General features: G+C 38.0%; 4 non-coding genes and 3 gene segments (V, D, J or C); 5 read left to right on the forward strand and 2 right to left on the reverse strand.

Moving 5' to 3' along the window:
* The first annotated feature begins 2,052 nt into the window (after positions 1–2,052).
* Positions 2,053–2,602, forward strand: LOC132848073 (immunoglobulin lambda variable 1-47-like). The segment is given in 2 exon segments: positions 2,053–2,128; positions 2,289–2,602. Coding segments are annotated over 2 exon segments (381 nt in total).
* A 1,388-nt stretch (positions 2,603–3,990) lies between these two features.
* On the forward strand, positions 3,991–4,072 carry trnal-uag (transfer RNA leucine (anticodon UAG)). Its single transcript has one exon. It is a non-coding gene; the product is annotated as a tRNA-Leu (tRNA).
* Positions 4,073–4,601: 529 nt separating this feature from the next.
* trnaf-gaa (transfer RNA phenylalanine (anticodon GAA)) lies at positions 4,602–4,674 on the forward strand. Its single transcript has one exon. It is a non-coding gene; the product is annotated as a tRNA-Phe (tRNA).
* Positions 4,675–9,036: 4,362 nt separating this feature from the next.
* Positions 9,037–9,480, forward strand: LOC132847898 (T cell receptor alpha variable 12-3-like; the record flags this gene model as incomplete). The annotated part of the segment is given in 2 exon segments: positions 9,037–9,076; positions 9,185–9,480. Coding segments are annotated over 2 exon segments (336 nt in total), but the record flags the coding sequence as incomplete, so codon positions are not given.
* Positions 9,481–15,305: 5,825 nt separating this feature from the next.
* Positions 15,306–15,833, forward strand: LOC132847899 (T cell receptor alpha variable 5-like). The segment is given in 2 exon segments: positions 15,306–15,345; positions 15,490–15,833. Coding segments are annotated over 2 exon segments (384 nt in total).
* A 2,480-nt stretch (positions 15,834–18,313) lies between these two features.
* trnar-ucg (transfer RNA arginine (anticodon UCG)) lies at positions 18,314–18,386 on the reverse strand. The gene has a single exon. It is a non-coding gene; the product is annotated as a tRNA-Arg (tRNA).
* Positions 18,387–19,099: 713 nt separating this feature from the next.
* trnag-ccc (transfer RNA glycine (anticodon CCC)) lies at positions 19,100–19,170 on the reverse strand. The gene has a single exon. It is a non-coding gene; the product is annotated as a tRNA-Gly (tRNA).
* Positions 19,171–22,522: the final 3,352 nt, after the last annotated feature.

The raw sequence follows: 22,522 nt of genomic DNA on the forward strand, positions 1-22,522 counted from the left end.
CCATCCGTCGTCCAAGTCTCTTTAAAGCTTCCTCTGCCAGATCCACTGCTTTATTTAGTCGTACCCAATATTCGACAGGATCTTCTCCTGCTAATGGAACAGTGGCATAGAAGTCGGCCAAAGGCATGCATGAATAGTTGGCATCGCTAAAATGTTGTTTCAGGATATCCATGATGACCTTCGGGTTCTCAACTGGGTTTAAAGCTGAATTACAACGAAGGGTAACTTTGACTAAATCTTTAGCTTTACCCATCAATCTGCTTAAAATCTCTTGATGATGTTCTTCTAATGGTATGCCTCTCTTTCGCAAATATGTATCCATCAGCTCCTCCCACTCATGAACTCCAAGCTTGTCTGATGAATCACCACGGTAAACTGGTGGCTCTTTTGCATCAGATTGCATGACTAACCTCACTCCAGTCAAGTTAAGTGAGGGTATGTCTGGGGATGTATTACTGGTACTCAACCCTTGTGTTTGTGCACCTCTACTCTCATTTACCCCATTACTAGCCTCTTTTTGGGAAGCTAACATTGTCTGTCCTACTTGTTGAGCGATGTGTGCTATCAAACCTTGCCAATTTGGATCATTTATATCTGGGACAGCTAAAGGCAAAGTATCAGCTGCCGGATTGGAGCCATAACTGGTTACACGTGTGGAGCATAAGACAGGAGATGCTCCTTTAGTTCTACGCCCCTTAACAATTGGAGTAAGTGGAACTTCACCGAAAAACCTACCCCTTCCAAAACCCGAGCCAGTCATGGTGTCATTTACATCAATTTCGTCTGCTTTTAAACTAAATGCCATGTTCAGAATCAAACAAACAAAAAAATATATAACTTGATAAATTTTTAGATACAATTATCACGTTAGAAATATCTATAACTCTGAAACAAAGAATGACTAATGTGAGAGAATGCTTCAGTCAATATTATTCATAATCAAGAATCTCAAATGTCCATTTATATTATCACAGTTCTCCACTAAGAAACAAGTGAACCTTAATTCAGCATCCCTCGGTGACCCAGCTGACGTAGATCCTGAAGCAAATCTTCATCCGGGTCACGGCACCAATGTAGCCGGTCTCAGACTAACCGCTGCTACCCTTATCCGCGTTGTGTTCAAAGAAGGCTCAGGACGCTTTCGCTCAGTTCACAGAGAAGGTTTATTACCAGCCTTGGCCACTCATTAACACTCCTGTGGATTAATGTCGATAAAGATTATTAATCACTCGTGGGCACCTCGTGACAATATATCCCTCTCTCCGGCACATGCAACACAGACTCATTATATGTAACAGTTGAACAAAACACATTACATTAAAACATTCATACAAAACCAATAGAAAATAGATTAAGGAAGAAATACCTGTGGATTAATGTCGATAAAGATTATTAATCACTCGTGGGCACCTCGTGACAATATATCCCTGTATAACACAACACATGTTAGCTGGCTAACAACCACGTTAACACTGTATATAAACGGCCCACACGATAAATTCTCACACTCGACATCCACTTGTACATAAAACATAAAACAATGTCTCAATCTCACAACTGTTTACAAAATAAAATTAAGTCCATTTCTACACTTAATAAACTTAATTAATCGAGCTCACACAAATGCCTACCTCTCTCCGGCACATGCAACACAGACTGAAGAGGTGCGCATGCTCAATGGAAAGTGCCGTCTACGTAACACAGAGAGTGTCAAAACAAAAGTCTCCCAACAGAAAACACCAAAATGAATACTTAATACCCAAAAAAAAGAAAATGAAAACAATACGGTAATATAATAAGGATTTTTGTGAAAAAAAAGAAAATAATGTATTACATTTATAACTCGTTACACTTGCAGCATTGTGTAGATGATAAATTGTGAAATACTGTACAACACAGCCATATTAATGACTAGTTCACTGTCACTGATACTGTGAAGTGATGATCTGTACAAAGTTACACTACAACAGTGTCACTTCCTGTGTGTGGCCTTCTAGAGACATGTAAAGTTCAGCACATACAGCACTATTATACAGAATCATCACAGAGCTGTGTTCAGAAATGGCTCAACTATACAACTTACTGTACATAGTGAGATACACACCACTGATTCTCACTCTAGTTACAGGTCATTACCTTTCATTATGATATTTAATTAACAGTTAATTAAGTGCATTAATTAATAACAATATTCATGCTAATCTATTCTTTTTATTAATCAATATTGGTTAAAAAACAAAAGAAAAAATCTTCACTGGTATAATTCTTTATATTCTTTTTCACTCCAGGCAGTTTTGCAGATAAAATTGGACCAAAGGATGAAGATGCCAACATTGTGGGGACAGAAACAGACACTGTTACTCTGAAATGTTCATATGAGACAAGCAGTAATGACATTTATCTTTACTGGTACAAACAATATCCTAACAGCGCACCAAAGTTTTTACTGTATAAAGGAGCAAGATCAAGATCTGCCCAGAGCACTCCTGATGATCATCGATTAGAGTCAGAAACAAGCAGAGACTCTACTGAACTTACTATCAGAGGTCTAAAGCTCTCAGATTCTGCACGCTATCATTGTGCTCTTGAAGTAACACAGTGATACAGAGTCACTGTAAGGCTTTACAAAAACAGTAAAACGTACAGATGAACTTTCAAAAACCACAAGATCAAAGAGACTCTTTTTATCTACTTTGTGGTTAACCACAGAAACAAGCAACGTTTGTAATAACATTTGCAGGTGGAGAAAATAACTCACAGTTTTGTTATACTATACAAATTGCAAACGATTTGTAAGGTTTCTAATCCTCTCTTTCTCTCTCTTAGGAAAAGCTGAACGAATCATAATTATATATTTAATATATTTATAGTATTATTTGTAAAAAAAAGTACAAATGTCTCAGCAAATGTTAGATATTAACCAAACGTTTCTGATCTTAAAGTAACATATACAGTATATGTGTATAAAATCTGTAAGAAATAAAGATGCTCTCTTTTGTTCCTAAAGACTCCACTATGGAAATTTCAGGTGAAATAAATCTGTTACAGCAGCATAAATTCCTGAACAGAACTGTATATTCCTCATTATACACAGCCTTTGTGCAACTGTTTAATGATTTAAATGCATTATTACGCTAATACTTTATAACATAATATTTTGATGTAAATAAGGCAGGGACTTATGCCCAGGAAATGGAAATGCCCAGCTTAAACACAGCCATGACACACCTGCCCAGGATTTGACTCAACTCTACTGGGCATAGGATTTTCTGATGATCTAATTCTTTGGGATTTGATGATCTCGCTAAGGATGGAGGCTTACATAGCTGCCTTAGTCTTAGGTTTCTGCACTACTGTAGAAAGCTGACACAAAAATAAACAGAAAAACACTCAGAGCCATCAGTCTAAGGTCATGTTGATGCTCTATCCTTGGTTGTTTTGTTTATATGAAACACTCATATTTGGTCTGGTTTGCTGATGACGGCACGGCTGGCCGCTTCATATCCCTGAGAGACTCCTTGCCCGTGTTTCATTCCTGCTCCCCGTTTTAAGTTAAGCTGTTAAAAGACAAGACAAAGGCATATAGTGATGGCCGCTTTCGAAACACTGCTTAATGAAGCTTTTGTTTTGAATCATTGAAACTGCACTTGGGATTGATCTAATGATGATTTGTGATCAACATGCTTTTTTATAGGTCACAGTTTATAAAGATGTGAATTATTAATATAATACATCTAATTATTGTTTTCATACATACACTCAGAGTACACACCTGAGCTGGTGAGCTCTCCTGCAGTAGTAGAGCACTGATTAAGCTTCCTAACTGTTCACTGAGTCTGTGTTAGAGTGGGGTGTGATAAGCCAGCACTGGATCTGCATCTTTCACAACTCTGGGCTGTATTTCTGTGCTGGTTGGACACAGATGCTTGTTAGTTGACATAAGCTGACATTGGTGGAAAGCAGAAGACTGTAAAGGTCTGCGTGTCTGCAGGTGGTGTGGCTGCGTGGTCTAAGGCGCTGGATTTAGGCTCCAGTCTCTTTGGAGGTGTGGGTTCAAATCCCACCACTGCCAAGGAAATGTTTCAAGGCTGATTTAGTGTCCTGTCTCTGCTAGAGTAGGGTGTGATAACCTAGCACTGGGTCTGCATCTTAACTTTGGTCCATATTTCTGTGCTGGTAAACTTACAGTACATGCTCTTTGGAGGTGTAGGTTTAAATCCTACTGATGTCAGAGAAACTTTTGAAGGCACCGCATAGTCTTTTTAGACAGTTTTTATTATCTTACCTAAATGTCTGCTCAGTCAGTGTATTTGTATTTACAATGGTAAAATTCTGTTGCACAGTAACTTACACAAATTTTTGTAAACCTACCTCAAACCTACCTCGCAATTTTGTAAACCTACCTCAAACAAGAGGCGGAGGCTATAGAGTGCCAATGAACTTTGCAAAGCGTTGTGGGGTCTTAACAAAACAAAGGCTTTACAATGTTTGTGGCTCACATGCCCTCTAGATATGAATCTTAGGAAAAAGAGTTACCAGACCCAGTCTCACACACTCACACTTGTGTCCCGTTGCTAATGCTCACAACATGGTGTTGTATTGCCAAAATAGCTCAGTTGGGAGAGCGTTAGACTGAAGATCTAAAGGTCCCTGGTTCGATCCCGGGTTTTGGCAATTGGTTTGCTTCTAGAGAGGTGGTGTATGTTTGTATCATTGGCTAGGTAGAGCCGATGAACTTTGCAAAGCCCTTGTGGCTTTGGATCTTGGTGTTCTTGACAAGACCATTTTTAAGCCTGTTTGGTAAAGGAATTGTGCCAGAAAGCTACATTTAAAGACACCGTGATTTTCAAATCTATCCCTGGGTCTAGGTGTTTTACAAGGGTGTACTGACTTAGGACCTGCTTAAGCGCATTTGCTTTAGGAAGTGTGCATGGTACAGTCTTTGTCTGGACTTGTCTGGATCTGGACACAACAGGAACATGTGAAGCGTAACAGTAGCCATGAATATTAAACCTGAACAAAGCTTTAGCACAGATACCCGGTGTGTGGAATGCAGTCAGACTGAAACCCTGGAATTACCACAGAAATTTAATTTTAATTACAACAATATATTTTGTAGATTAGAAATGTTTTTTTTTTGTATTTTATAAAAATAAGAAGTATAGGAGCTCCATATATGAATCTTTTATTGGTTATATTCTTTTAGACCATGTTTGTGTGTAATTTACATAATGTGACACATTTGAGGCACAGAGCCCTCTTCAGATCAACCCACACATTCTCAATTGGATTCAGGTCTGGGCTCATTTCAAAACTTTAATCTTCTTCTGGCAAAGCCATTCTTTTGTTGACTTGTTGATTTTTTGGGTCACCATCATGCTGAAAGATGAAGTTCCTCTTCATCTTCAGCTTTCTAGCAGAAGCCTGAAGGTTTTGTGCCATCTTTGATTGGTATTTGTAAATGTTCATGAAATCCTCCACCTTGACTAAGGCCCCAGTTCCAGCTGAAGAAAAAATAGCCCCAAATCATGATGCTGCCACCACCATGCTTCACTGTGCACATGGTGATCTTTTGGTGATTTGCAATGTAATTTTCATACCAAACATACCTTTTAGAATTAAAAAAAGTTTAACCTTGGTTTCTTTAGGCCATAACATTTTCTCATATGCTTTTCGGAGACTTCAAATGTGCTTTGGCTAAATTTAGCCAGGCTTGGATGTTTTTCTTCATAAGAAAAGGCTTGCCAGCCTACCTCATAGCCCAGGCATATAAAGAATTGATTGTCACAATTGATTGTTGAGATTGTCACATGTTCTACACATCCAGTACTTGCCAGACCTTCCCACAGCTCCTTTAATTAATGTTGCTGTGGGCCTCCTGTCTGCCTCCCTGACCAGTTTTCTTTCCATCTTTCCAATTTTGAGGAAAGTTCTTGTTAATGTCACTGTGCCATATTTTTTCCACTTGATGATGACTGTCTTCAAAAGGTATTACCTTACCTTATCTGCACCTTATCCGTACCTTATCTGCAATGCACAGGGTTTAGTCCGCGTTGCAGTGGATTGTCTTGCGCTAAATTCCTGTCTTCAGACGAGCACCAGAACTAGCGGGGGTCAAGATTTTTTTTCTTTGAGCCCAGTGTTTTGAAGACATTTACCTCAGAAGACGTGTTGATTCGTTGCGACTCTTCTTGAGGAGAAATATACCGCGAAGCTCTACCGTGGAGTGAGGAAGAGGTGGACAGTTGAAGTGTCCAATGGAGTTATGAGATTTGCGCTCAAGCTATTTTCAAGACTTTAGATTGTTTAATGACTTGTAAAAATAACAGACCCACGTGGGGACTGACCAATAGCATCGATATGTGAAAAAATATGAAATTGACCAAATTTGGACATATGACGTTTCCGCCCGACAGTGACGATAGTTAAATGCACATAAGGAGGGCTCCCTCTGGTGGCTGTTGAGGGAATCGCTGGTGAACTCGTTACTGCTTTACTCCTTTTCCTTTTGCTAAATTATCAGTTAACCACAGACACATATAATACTTGTGATAACATGCAGCTGAAAAGAAAACGAAGTATGAAGAGCAAACAACGACTACACGTTAAACACTGCAGCCAATTCATGTATATTTCTATCATCCAAACTATATTTTATCTGATGCTAACAGAACATTTAGTGCCAGTTGTTACTGAGAGCATTTGATACAGAATTCAATTATGGATTATTTAGGTTTTTTTTTTTAGCCACTTCCCTTGTGCTTATATCGTTTATAAGGTAGATGGGGGTTTATATATATTTTGTAGTCTGTGATATTTATAGGAATAATTAAAGATGATGAAAAAATGTATTATTTTAATATCATAAAAAATGGTAAATAAAACATGTGAATTCATGGCCCTTTAAGAACAGTGCATTTACTTACTGTTGATAGAATATACATAGAAAATTGAATAAGACGAAAAAAAAATCTCTAATCTCTAGTACAGCAGTAGTTCACCTCCCTGTGTAGTGTAAGATGAAGCATCATTGTCATGAATATGAATAAGTGTCTGAATGTGTGGAGCTACATGTGGAGACATTAGAGACACAACACTGGCATTTATTTCTAAAGCTAGAGGCCTGAACTAAACACTCAGGACAACAATGTTACTCTACTTGCTTTTCTTTACTCACACAAACTGGCAAACTGAATATAACACATACAAGGCAAGGACCACATTTTATTATTAATATAAAATATTTCTACAGAGATTACTATAAAGAGTATACAGAACAGCACAGTTGTCATGAATATGCATAATTACAAGTAGGTGGAGCTCGAGGTGGAGATGTACATCAAATAGTAACACTGACATTCATTTCTAAAGCTAGAGGTTTGAACTAAACACTCAGGAAAACATTGTTTTTCCTCTTCCTTTTCTCTCTTGCTGATGTTGGTAAGTCATATACACTGCACACAAAAGGATTCTTTTTTCTAATTAAGACACAATTCTCCATGTGAAATGTGTCATTTATGATTAAAATATCACAATATTGTTGTAATGTTTTTATAGCAGAGGCTGCTGACAATAGCATTAAACCAGAACAAACAAATGTATTTTCAACGGAAGGCAGCAACATCTCACTGTCCTGCACATATACTGGATCAGTTTACAATCTCCTCTGGTATCGACACAAACCTGGATCAAGACCTGACTTTCTGCTGATGATTGATGAGAGCGGTAAATTTGTCACACCAGCTCAACCACCTCATCCACGATTGTCCATAAAACTTAAAAATGATCAAGATAAAAACAGTAAGAAAGTGGATCTGATCATCTCCTCTGCTGCTGTATCAGACTCTGCTCTATACTACTGTGCTCTGCAGCCCACAGTGACAGGAAATCCAGCTGCACTGTACAAAAAGCACAACACATGACTGAAGCAGAGCCATGCTTTTCTCACAAGATGGAGCTATTTACATGTTTACACTCACTTCTTCAGTCATCTGTCTATGATGTCAGTTTGTTTCAGAAGATCAACCATCATTTCTGGACCAACAATAAAATCTGTTATTGTTGTTGTTTGAGTACAGTAAAGCTCAAATGAGCAATGTTACTATTTTTTAAAAACCTCAATATTTCTTGAGAAATAAAAAAATCTTGATCATTAATGTCCTTAAACTTATTGATTGTGCTATGTTCTAGCTAGAAAAACAACAACAAAAAAAGTGGAAATTGCTTTACTAATTCAGAAATACAAAGTTACAGAACCAACAGAACAAACACCTTACATGCCAGATACTCAAATGAGGTTATATCACTGAATATTTACAGTTTGTTGTAGTGAACAACAGCAAGTCCACCACGCCTGATTTGAAGAGGCAAAAACAGGCAGAGAACATATTACAGTATTACACAGAGAAAAAATATATTTTACAAATACATATATTTGCAAAATGTATATATTCTTTTTGACAGCTCAAACCTCTTTTTGTCTTTAATGTAGGACTGTATTTGGGGTAAACATTTATTTGTGTCTTAAGGTTTTTCTCCTTAATGAACACAAGAAGGTGGGCCAAGTACTAGAGCACCATATGAACCTGTTCACATTCTTTTCACATCTTTTTCACAATAAACGCTCCGTGATATAGACTATAACTGTTCTTCTGTCATACATACTGCACAAATACGATCTTAACCTCTGTCATGGTTTATCTCAGTAGATAAGATCTTTAAAGATATAACAGTTAAGATAGTTAAAACTATCTTAACAGTTAAAACTGTCAGAAGAATAAATACACAACAAATTATTGACTTTTTCTGATGATACCTGGTGATACTCAGTTGTACTAATGATGTATGTTTCATATGTAACTACCTCTAACCTTGTGTTGTTAGTCATCCAGTCCACCTCACTCAGTCCAAGCCACAAACTGGTGATACTGTCATGTGATGCTGTAGGGTGGAGCTTAATGAATCTTTATGATCTTAACATATTAGTCTTCAGAATAAAGACCTCAGAATATTTTCATTCAGCTAAAACCAGTCATTATGTTCACTGTTATATTCATGTGTCTGTGGCTTTCACTAGGTGAGTTTTCATTTTTATGTTGAATTAGTGATACTTATTGGAATAAATTATGTATTTCTACTTTATTTTGTAAAGGTTAAAAACTTTATGTTCTCTTCTCTATGACAGGTGACTCCATGGCAGATTCAATAGAGCCAACTGTCACTCATAAAGTTGTAGATGAAGGTGATGTTACTCTGTCCTGCAGATACAAAACTAGTGCTACATCATACTACCTGCACTGGTACAGACAATATCCAAAATCTAAACCTGAGTTCCTTCTTTATATTCATCAAAGTGGAGATCTAAGTCTCAACCCTCCCCAAAGAATGTCTGCTAAACTTCATGAAGGTGAAGATAAACAAGTGGATCTGATCATCTCCTCTGCTGCTGTATCAGACTCTGCTCTATACTACTGTGCTCTGAGGCCCACAGTGACAGGAAATCCAGCTGCACTGTACAAAAACTAACACACAGTTTTGTTATATTGTACACAGCTCTACTGGTGGTTGAGAAAAATGTATGTGCACTTTTTCAGGCAGTCTTTCACAGTTCTTCATGCACACACATTCACACACTCCTTCACTCCTTGAGGCAATTTGTAATTAAATTAGAAGTTCACTAACAACAAGCCATGACTCCACATATATAACACTGTACCATATAAAGCATCTAAGACCATTCACTCAGACCAGCAATGAGGTAATGAGGAAATCTCCAGAACTAAGGAAAGAGTTTTAGGCTTTGCAGGATATAAGAATTAGACCTCACATGCTTTGTCACTTCTGTTGGGATGGAGTGTAAGTCTCTGTAATTTACCACTGCAATGTGTGTGAGTTAAAGTGTTGTTGCTTCATTTTATATGATGTGTATATTTTAATTAGTTAATGTTACAGTTTTACACAGGAAACCTTCTCTCCACATAGCATTATCTCTACAGATGGTATAACCACTACAGACCAATTCCTGGTATTTATACACAAGTAAATAGAACTGACTTATTTATTAGAGCATGTACATTGACTTATTTTTTTGCACAGTGTTCAGTGTGAGAAAGTTCAGTTCAATTCACTTTTAAAACTGAACACTGTTACAAACACAGAGACCACAGATTATTATTATCTAATGCAGTGGGATGTGAAGTAAAACTGGTATTGTTCTATGTTTTATTGGTGACTCAGTTCACTGTCACTGATACTGTGAAGTGATGATCTGTACAAAGTTACACTACAACAGTGTCACTTCCTGGGTGTGGCCTTCTAGAGACATGTAAAGTTCAGCACATACAGCACTATTATACAGAATCATCACAGAGCTGTGTTCAGAAATGGCTCAACTATACAACTTACTGTACATAGTGAGATACACACCACTGATTCTCACTCTAGTTACAGGTCATTCATTGTATTATATAATATTTATGTTTGTTTTTAAAGCATAAAGTAATTTCCTAATTTACCAGGTTAATATTTGCTTTTGAAAAATTCTTTGCAGATTTATTTATTTATATTCTTTTTCACTGCAGGCAGTTTTGCTGATAAAATTGGACCAAAGGATGAAGATGCCAACATTTTGGGGAAAGAAACAGACACTGTTACTCTGAAATGTTCATATGAGTCAAGCAGTGAATACATTTATCTTTACTGGTACAAACAATTTCCTAACAGCTCACCACAGTTTTTACTGTATAAAGGTGCAAGGTCAGATAGTGGTGATGATAGCACTCCTGATGATCATCGATTAGAGTCAAAAATCTTTGTGTATCTTTGTGCTCTTAGAGACGTAACACAGTGATACAGAGTCAGTGAAAGGCTTTACAAAAACTTATAAAACAACATCAAAAATCCTCCCTTTACCAACCTGTTGTCAGTTAACCACAGACACAAACGATTATTGTGGTAATTTTGTGGTATAAATGAATAAAGAAGCAAACAAGCAAACACTCCACAGTGTGTTACAGGTGCACAGGACATGAAATTAAGTTTATTGAACTTTTCCTGACAGTTTTGTCCATGATGCAGAGTATTTTGATGCTAGCCATGCTCCCATCTTTAAATATTTTTAGAAACCTTTTGGTGTCTTATTTGAAAGAATCATGTTCTTGTTTTACTTAACATTAATATATTTTGTTAGTTCTGAGTGCTGGACAGGACTTTTTTGTATTGTTTGTCTTGAAATATTTTTGTCTGAAACTTTGTGTGCTGCCATTTTGGCCAGGACTCACTGGTAGAAGAGATTTTTTATCTCAATGGAATTATTCCTGGTAAAATAAAGGATAAAAATTATACATTGTAATCAATAGCCATTTAGAATTTACTGATTAATTAAATGGTGCATTCATTTAGTCATTCAGCCTTGTGTGTGTTATGAATGTATGTACAGCTGCATGTTACTTTGTAGGATGTGAACTAGAGCAATGTCCTTTTACAAATGTTGTACGATGTTTAGAAGGTAAAGTGGGTTTGGATGTGATTATATAATATTGTAGATTTAGTAATGTCATAGACACACTGATAGAAATGAGACTACACATCTAATATGTTTAAGATAAAGTAACTTACTTTGGGAAAAATACTTTTATGTCTTTTGGCAAATTTCTTTGCTTACCATGACACAGTTCACCAATTTAAAACAAACAGTAGCACCAATTCAGCTCTTATAGCCAGCAATGAATAAAGTGTTAGGGATTAACAGAAATCAGACAATAGTATGATGTTAAAGGTGACTTTATGATCCAGCTGAAAGGACAGAGCTCTATAATGAGACATTGTGGCTTTGGTCTAGTGGAATACCTACACTATGGTAATGCTCAGTACATGCTGATTTGTATTTATCAATAAATCTCCTGTCCTTATGTGCAACAGAATAAATAGGAAATGAGGAAATGGACACAGAATCTTCTGTTAAACACCTGGAATCAAGCACACAGAAAGTAGAGGTGCTACTGCAGGACTTTATGATAACAATGATAATAATAATCAGTTTCATCAGTATGGTCACCGTTCTAGATTTTCCCCTTGGTTTGAACAAAGGTATCTTGTCCACCATTTTAATCCTTTGAACACAGACTGTGAAAGTGAGATTTTGTTAGAATATACTCTCACTCTTTAAGGGGAAGGCCTATCCCTCCTTCCTTACAAATTCTGATTACCTTGAGGTTTTTGGCATGTGGAACATTCCATCGTGAAACAGGAGATTTGTGTGGCGTGAGTGAACCAACAGTGTGCAAAATAGTCCACAAAGTCTGCAATGCTATATGTAAACTAAAAGATGACTACATTAAGTTCCCTGATGCTGCTACCCAAGCCATCTACAAGGTGCAGTTCTATGAATATGGCAATTTCCCTGGAGTCATTGGCTGCATTGATGGGTGTCATATTCCCATAAAGCGTCCCTCTACACCAGATGCTGAAGAGTACAGGAATCGTAAAAACTGGTTCTCAATAAATGTGCAAGGTGTGTGCACTCCAACTATGCAGTTCTCCAACATTGTTGCACGCTGGAAAGGTGCAACTCATGATTCAAGGATTTTCCAAAACTCCTCTTTGTATGCTCATTTGGAAGGAGGACAACATAGTGGAATCATACTTGGTGACAGTGGGTATGCACAGAACAACTTCTTGTTCACCCCCTATCTTCATGCAGTCACACCAGCGCAACAGAGGTACAACCAAGCACACATCCGCACTAGAGGTATAGTGGAGCGCATGTTTGGTGTGTGGAAGAGTCGTTTCCAGTGTCTCAGACGCACACTGCGCTTTGAACCAAGAAGATGCTGTATTGTGATAATTGCTGCAGCAGTGCTTCACAATTACATTAAACAACATGGCTGGCCAGATCCTGAAATGGAAGATGACAGTGACCTAGATATTCCCATTGTTGAAGCCAACAAAGACAGATATGGACTAGCCTGCAGAGATGTTTTTGCTTTGCAGCATTTTTCACAAAGACAATGAATTATGACAACAATTGCCCTGTATTGGTTTCAAGATTATTTTTATTTAAACAAACGAAATTTCAGAACCCAGAACTGGACAGCATTTGTTGCTGCTTCATGTTTCTCTCCACCTCCTTCAAAGCCAAGTCAATATGAAGGATTTTCATCTTTATTTCATGTTCTTCTTTTAAATACTTTAATTTGTGCTCATGATAGTCCATGGCCAGTTTCTCATGTATGGTCTGTCTCTTGGTCCTTCGGCCCAGATTAGCGACACCATCTTCCCTTCTGGCTGCCTCAGATGTAGTGGGCTGACATGTACCCTTTCTCGGGCCCTCCAAGCTTACGTGGTAATCTGAAAAACATTGTATTGATGATGCATCAGAGAATAATACTTGTGTTGAGTTCTTTGCTTATTTTTGTTTTGGGGATATAAGAGATGACGGACAGCATTACATATTCACTGAAGTCTGAGGATGGCACATGTTGCCTACCAAATGAAGATTGGACAGGTGCCCCATCTGAACTGTCCATATGGTCATCATCTGGGATACCTTCCAGGGGTTGCTGGCTATCAATGAGGGCACTCAACAATTCTCCCATATCATCTGTCTCTGGTCTTTCCAGGGGTCCACCACCAGTCTTGAAATGCTCCCTACGACTAGTGTTCCGTATTGATCACAGCTGCAACTGGACATTTATCTTTCATATAAAAACCTCAGAGTGAGTGGTGACTGAGCCACATTCAAAATTGAATATTTCTGTACAAACTGGTCATATAGATCCATCATGCTATAGCTCACACAGTCCACATGTCCTGCACAGAACAGCATCACTCTGCTGGATCTCAAAAGAATAATCAGTTGATTCACTCCTATCTTATCCACACTGCATTGTCTCCCAGTCACATTTCACATTGATTATAAAATACTAGTACTGACTATTAAAACACTGAATGATCTCATGCCACAGAACCTGAGAAAACCTTTCTAATGATTTGCCACACCTACAGGTGCAGGTTATTTGTTAGTAACTAAAGTAGTAAAGTCTACAGCAGGGGGCGGAGCTTTCTCTTACAAAGCCCTGCAGTTATGGAACAGACTTCACATTAGTGTTTTCACTGAATATTAATACTTTTGCAGGAAAATAAGTTGGACCATGTTTTTTTTTATACATTTATCCATTCTTCTTATCATTCTTGAAGTTGTATATTGCTGTTCTTCAGAATTCATCCAAACAATTTTCCCAACTTCCACGGTCCTGTCCTTGAAATAATAAACGGCGAATGTCATTGCTGTCATGGACTGCTTGGACAGTTCCCTGTCAGACCACCAGAGGGCGATCTGTCAGCACTTTTATTTTGTCAATGTTATTTTAAACATTTTATTTTTCTGTGTGTGTTTTTCCTGTTCCTTTGTCCTGTTTCCACACATTTGCACACTTGTTCCTGTTTATGATGTAAACAGAGACAAAAATCTTTGTTTACAAATGCATTTATTTTACATTTTAAACATTATAAAGGAGCAGTGAAAAAAAAAACAATAATAAGGAACACATACCTAAGACTGCACATATACTTATTAATGCAAACTTTAAACCCTAAATAACTTTAATATATAACACATTAATATAAAGACAAAACATATCTACACAAGTTAAGTAGAACATTTGTTTTTCTTTTTCTGACACATCTCTGGCAACTGTTTAGGGCCTGCTTATGACAAATGAAGTATTACAGAGAGAGAACAAAATCTATGGTCAGTCATGATACAGCAAACCTGGAGCAGAAAGGGTTAAAGACCTTTCTCAAAGGCCCAACAACAACAGCTTGGTAGTGCTGGGGCTTGAACCACAATCCTCTAATAAACAACCTAGAGACTTAACCAGTTGAGTCACCACTGATCACCTGCACATCCTTTTCATAATTAACCCTCTGTGATATAGACTATCATACATACTGCACAAATATGATCTTAACCCCTGTCATGGTTAATCTCAGTAGATAAGATCATTACAGATGAACCACTTCAGATAACTGAAAGTATCAGAAGAATAAACACACATCTAATTGTAGATTTTCTTCTGGTGACACCTCGAGTGCAGTTGTAATAATGTTGTATGTTTCATATGTAACTACCTCTAACCTTGTGTTGTTAGAGTCTTCCAGTCCACCTCACTCCTGAATGTAAAGCCACACACTGGTGACACTGTCATGTGATGCTGTGGGGTGGAGCTTCATGAACCTTTATGATCTTAACATATTAGTCTTCATAAAGACCTCAGAATATTTTCATTCAGCTAAAACCAGTCATCATGTTCACTGTTATATTTGTGTGTCTGTGGCTTTCACTAGGTGAATTTTGAATTTTTCTTATTTCGAAAATATTATGTGTTGAATTAGTGATTATTTAGTCTGTTTTGTAAAATAATATGAATTATGTATTTCTGGCTTTATTATGTAAAGTTTAAAAACATTATGTTATCTTCTCTATGACAGGTGACTCCATGGCAGATTCAGTAGAGACACTTTTCACTCATAAAGTTGTAGATGAAGGTGATGATGTTACTCTGTCCTGCACATATGAAATAACCAGTGGTACAGCAAACAACTACCTGCACTGGTACAAACAATATCCAAAATCTAAACCTGAGTTTCTTCTTTATATTCATCAACGTGGAGATCTAAGTCACAATACTCCCCCAAGAATGACTGCTAAACTTCATGGAGATAAACAAGTGGATCTGATCATCTCCTCTGCTGCTGTATCAGACTCTGCTCTATACTACTGTGCTCTGAGGCCCACAGTGACAGGAAATCCAGCTGCACTGTACAAAAACTAACACTCACTCACTCACTCACTCATTTTCTACTGCTTATCCGAACTACCTCGGGTCACGGGGAGCCTGTGCCTATCTCAGGCGTCATCGGGCATCAAGGCAGGATACACCCTGGACGGAGTGCCAACCCATCGCAGGGCACGCACACACACTCTCATTCACTCAAAAACTAACACAGTTTTGTTATTTTGAAATCAGTTCTACTGAATTTTGAAATTGCATGCTATATTTGTAAATTCTCTCCGTTTTGTGACTTATAAAGAGTTTATATATTTGACACATTATTAGAAGACGGCTCATTCAGTTAGAGAAAATTCTATCACTAGTGATCAGTCTGTGCTCCTCTGCTGGTCTGATCATTAACATGTTTTTATTGTGTCTATGTTCAGGATTTCATTTCTTTGTCACATTACAACCCACAGTGATGGTTAATGGCTCAAATGAAAATAGCCAATCTGATCATTTTAGTATTGTAATTGAGTTGTAGTGTTTCATGAGTATTTCAGTTTTGACCTAGTCTATAAAAGAAATATATTCATATTCATAGTTTAAAGTTCCAAGACAGGAAACCCAACCACACTGTACAAGAAGCACTACACATGACTGGAGCAGAGCCATGCTTTTCTCACAAGACAGACACACACAGATGCAGACAGACAAACACACACACAGTCGCAGACAGACAAACACACACACACGCAGACAGACAAACACACACACGCAGACAGACAGACACACGCGCAGACAGACAAACACACACACAGACGCAGACAGACAAACACACACACAGACGCAGACAGACAGACACACACACGCAGACAGACACACACGCAGACAGACAGACACACACACGCAGACAGACAGACACACACATGCAGACAGACAGACACACGCGCAGACAGACATATGTACACATATGTACATACAGACAGACATGCATACACACACAGAGACACACACATACATGCATACATACACAGACAGACGGACACACACATACATACAGACACTCACACACTGTGTTTTGTTACTGATCAACTAAAATGCTTAATATGCTTTTATTCTACAGGTGTTTTTTCTCAATAAACCCAGAAAAGGGAACCAAAGTACAGAATAAAAACTCCAAGCATCCTGTCAACTTGAACCCTCGAGTCCTCACCCTGATACAGGAACTCTCCAAACACGAGTGGCGTTAAGCCTTAAGATGGACTCTTGCTGTTGACTCTGACTGTTTGAGAAGAGGTACTGTTTTCACTTTGTTAAATCCACAATGTGTATTATGGTTAAGGCACTATGTAATTTGTTTTAAACTCTTAAAGGTGCACTGTAACTCTTTCTGTTAGAGGGTCTGTATGTATCTTGCATTTATTCAATTAGAACTGTTTTATTGCAAAAGAATACCTTAACAACCTGTATTCTCAATGTAAGGGGGCTTGCCTCTCCACAGATCTGGGGTCTCATTTATAAAACTGTGCGTAGGATCCCTACTAAAAGTTTACGTACGCCCAAAAGCCAAAAATGGCGAACGGCAAAAAAAATTCCGATTTATAAAACCGTGCGTACGCACACCTGTAAGCAATGTTCCCTTTATAAATCACAGATCACACGCAGATGTGCGTACGTGAACCAGCCTCAAATCCCGCCCTGTACACGCCCATTTTTAACCATAGTCAATGTAACCGATGATGAGTAGCGATTGTGCTTCATGACTGTATTTGCAGACTATGACATTTTATGATATATGTACATTAAGGAAAATATTTTGTTTTTACACTGTGTTCTGCAGTTCTCTAATAAAAGGATATTTCATGCTATTCTGTATCACATGTAGTCGCGCCATCTCCTCCTGTGCTCCCATTGTGGATAATGTGACTGTAAGGCAGCGCTGATTATTCATTCATTCATTCAACTTCTACCGCTTATCCGAACTACTCGGGTCACGGGGAGCCTGTGCCTATCCTCAGGCGTCATTGGGCATCAAGGCAGGATACACCCTGGACGGAGTAGCGCTGATTATTATTATTATTATTTTATTTTTAATACATTTTGAATTACGGTTGGATTTTACTAGCCTAAAACAATCAGCACAAATAACACTGTTGGATTTAATCTTCATGATAATGTGGATATAAGGTATGAAATGGAGTGAAAATTAAATGTCATTAATTCTTATAATCGTTCTTCTCACATGTATTTTCTACAATCTACTGTAACTTCACTTCACGACCTCACCATCTGTGTCACCAATTCCCTTTGTCTCCAGAATGTGTGTACGCACGTCTGTTTGCTTAAAGGTGTGCACATTCTCCCGTCAAGTTTGTTTTTTATAGATCACAACCTTTGCGCAAAAACTGGCGTACGCACGTTTCCAGCCCCGTTTTGTGCGTACGCACGCTTTATAAATGAGACCCCAGATTGTGAAGGTGATAATGAGCAGCAGTGAACAGAAGTGCTTGGCAGTTCCTAAAGAACACCTTATAAGTTGACCCAGATGGGATTTAAACCCACAATCCTCAGCTCCGAAGGCTGATGCCTTATCCATTAGGCCACTGGGCCTGCAGACAAAGGTGTCAGAAAAAGCTTTTTTTTAAAACCATATATCATTTTCTACTGCTGTCACATGAGTTTATTATCCGCATTCACTCCAATCCTTCACCATTGTCCAGATAGATCTGAAAAGCTCTGGAAAGCAACAATTGAGCCTTCTTCAAATAAGATGTTTAAAGAAACACATCCCCAAAACATTCTGTTTAATGCAAGAATAAAAGGCAGCTTGGCAAAATCCAAATCTTGCTGATACCACTACATTTTGGAGAGCATGACTTAGAATAGAATCAGCTTGTAACATATGACAGAAAGTTCCATTTAGAGGCTCAAATTGACTCGGCGGGTACAGCACTTATGAAGACTTTTACGGCACAGTCTGAAAGGCAGCAAAGCACAAACCTGCACCACCCGGGAATCGGAATAAACGGCAGGCAGGAATTAATGGCTGCTTTGGAAAAAATTAACCTTGCTTATACCACTACCTTTTTAGAGCTTGACATGGAATACCACCAGCTTGTAACATTTGACAGAAAGTTCTATTAGGAAGCTCAAAAAAGTGTAAATCTTGCTGATACCACTACATATTGAAGAGCATGACTTGGAATAGAATCAGCTTGTAACATATGACAGAAAGTTCCATTTAGAAGCTCAAATTGACTCAGGAGTTACAGCACTTAGGAAGCCTTTTTCAGCACAGCTTGAAAGGAAGCAGAAGACAAACCTGCACCAGCCGGGAATCGAACCCGGTTCACAAGAATGGGAATCTTGTATGATACCACTACACCACTGGTGCACTGTGCACCAGGCTCTTTTGCTACAGTAGTTATCCTAGCATTTGTTGTTCAGGACCTGTGGGATTCTTGAACTTCAGGGTGCCTTCTTAAGAGCTAACTAGAAGTGCACCCAGATGCTTCTCCAAACCACAATCATCATGTGAAGCTGAAGCTTTACTTGTTAGGCCTTCAGCTTTGATTTTCAAAGTCCATTTCAATGTTTTTTCATCCGGCAAACACATGTCACAGACCAGATTGTGAAGGTGATAATGAGCAGCAGCAAACAGAAGTGCTTGGCAGTTATCAAACCCACGATCCTTAGCGCCGAAGGCTGATGACTTATCCATTAGGCCACTGGGTCTGCAGACAAAGATTTCAAAACAAAAAAAAAATTACCTGTTAGGCCTTCAGCTTTGATTTTTTGATTTGTTGATTTTTTGACAAAACAGTCAATTGGCCGAAACATAGTCTTAGTCACACACAATCGGTTGTAAATGAAAAAAAAAACATAAAAAAAAAAGTTAGTATGTGATTCTCATTTTCTGAATGAATATTTAGAATATTTTTGTTGATGCTGTTATTGAATATGATTGTAGAGACTACTGATCATTCATTATACAAACAATGCATCTGTTTATCCACAGACTGTTTATAACTCAATGTCAATTGTGATGACAAACAGTCACATCAGCTGCATGAAGACTGCAGAGAACTGCTGTACAGGACCAAGATGGTATTATTAACAATAAACAACACTAAAGTCTCTTCTTGGTGAGTTGGGCTTCTGTTCCCCACATTCACTTCAATAATAAAAATAAATAAATATGTAATATATACATATTGAGCACTTTATTGTAAATATAGGTGTATTATAAAGATACACACACACACATATACCGGGACACTTTTCTGCAAGGAGTGGAGTTCCCCAGCAGATCAGTGTGGCAAAGCATTTACTGCCAAACCCGAGAGGGCTTCCAACAGCACACGTGGAACATGTACATGCTGTTATCGAGTTCCAGGCGCCTGAAAATTTTAAGGGTGAGGCAGTAATTCGACACCGCAGACATGCTAGAACTGAGACTGTGGTAACACATGCAGATGTAGCTGCACCTGGCATGAGCCTGACTCATGTGGCATGTGAATCTTCTTTCTGGCCCAGTGTCAAGCATGATCCTGTGTGGTTTAACTGGCCTGGATTTTCAAATCAGCAGGGTCATCATCCATCAGCACCAGAGATGTATATATATATCTCTGGGATATACATCCTTTCTGCCAGGTAATCACCCATCAGTGCCAGCACCTTTGTTACAGGGTTCTTTATCATTTTGCCAGGTCCCCAGTCTCCAGTCTCAGAACTGAAAACATGCATGGAGACTCCAAAAATCAGAGCTTGTGGCAAGAGGGGAGCCACCAAAAAAGCGTCTGTCAAAAGAAGGCTACCACTACCAGTGTAAATTATGTGGTCAGTCAAAGAACAAACTTACTGGCCATACTCAAATTAAAGGTTAATGGTACTGTCCAGCATCTGGGAAGGCCATTGAACAGTGGTAAGACTCTTTGTATTCAATCAAAGAACATTTATTTAACTTCAAACACTTTTTATTTTTTCTAGCAATTTTTTATGCGAACATTTTTTATGTTATAACCTTTGTAATAAGTGAAAAGCTCTATAATGATAGTATTTATATAAAAATTATTGTAGGTATAAATATAATAATATATATTATATATATATTATTATTATAAATATAAATATAAATGTATATGTATTATTATTATTATTATTTATTTATTATTATATATTAATGCTTGTCTTGTTAATAAATGTTTATGTTGAAATAAAGTGCATTAGTAAATAAAATTAGTTTGGATAAAATAAGCATTGTGTGTTAATCATTCACATAAACAAAATTCATGCACTGTACAAAACCTAGTTTTGTTATGTTTAAAAGATGCAACCATGTGCCCCCATTGCAGCATAATCATCCTGCACTACAACCCCTCCACTTATTTTTCCCTTTTCCTCCTTTTCTTTCACCCCTCCAGGCAGTCTCTTTCACCCTGGCTCTGGTATTAAAGTGCTTTGTGTGCGCATGTGTGTGTGTGTGTGGTGTGTGATTTGGGTGCGTGTGTTAGTGGACATTTTATGTGTGCATTTTTGTGTCTGTATGTATGTTCATTGCGCTGAAAAGGGCAAAAGTGTGACCTATTGCCCCACTAAATTTGGCCGGGTCAAATTGACCCGGGAGGACTTGAGGAGGAAAGTATTTATTTTACGAACACATAGTTCAACAAAAATAGACAAAATTTTACTTGCAAAGTTCATAATTTGGAACAATCCTGGTACATTTCAGGCAAATATGTGGAAGGAAACCCAAGTTATGACACAGTAAACTTTCCAGATGAGTCAAATAGACCCCAGGTCTGCACAAGGGTTATATAAATATCATATGTACTATGGCAATGACAAACCTTAGCACACAATTTTTAATAAATAAAACAGACTATTTTGTAAAGATACAGCAGGCCTTTCTGAAGGTTTCCATGTCACACACAGAGGTTTGGCCTGCCTTGGATCTGAGCTACTCTGAGTGAACAAATGCAAATGTAACAGGCCTCAGAGGTAATGGGGGTGTTTGCACAACAAAAGCAGGAGAACAATGGAGCTGTAGGGGTCCTAGGAGGTGTGAGGTCCAGGGATTTTACACAAATTTGCGCAGCCTTAGTAATTCTAGTGTTAATTTTAAATGTTTTAATGGTGTCTAAGCTTTGGTAGGTTCTATATGTATATGATATGCCTGTTTGGACAGAAAAGAGGCTGAAAAAATGCTTTTGTGACTTTTTATGGGAGGGTAAACCAGCAAGAATAGCTTACAACATGATCTTAGGGGTGGCGGAGAGGGGAGGCTTAGGTTTAATGGACCTAGAACAGAGCAAAATGAGTCTAAGAGTGAAAGTAGTCAAGAAATATCTACAAGAAGAAAACCAATTTGCTTGAAAAAAAAAAAGTTAAATGCCTGGGGAAAGCTGTTAAAGATTATTGAGCACTTTCCACAAGGGAGAGAAAGCATTTTAAATCAACGTCTGTTCTTAAACAAAAACATTTTAAAACAAGGGAAAGTAATATTTTTTTAAGAAGTGGATGATAGCAGGGATAACAAGAGTACAGGACGTTTTATATCGTCGCTGTCAGGCGGAATCCTCGTATCTCCAAAACCGTTATTTTTCAGGAAATTTAAAAAACGCTGTACCTTATCTGCAGTGCACAGGGTTTAGTCTGCGTTGCAGTGAATTGTCTTGCGCTAAATTCCTGTCCTCAGACGAGCACCAGAACTAGCGGGGGTCAAGATTTTTTTTTCTTTGAGCCCA

The sequence above is a fragment of the Tachysurus vachellii genome, chromosome 7, assembly GCF_030014155.1.
Source record: "Tachysurus vachellii isolate PV-2020 chromosome 7, HZAU_Pvac_v1, whole genome shotgun sequence".
In the NCBI taxonomy this organism is placed as follows: Eukaryota; Metazoa; Chordata; class Actinopteri; order Siluriformes; family Bagridae; genus Tachysurus; species Tachysurus vachellii.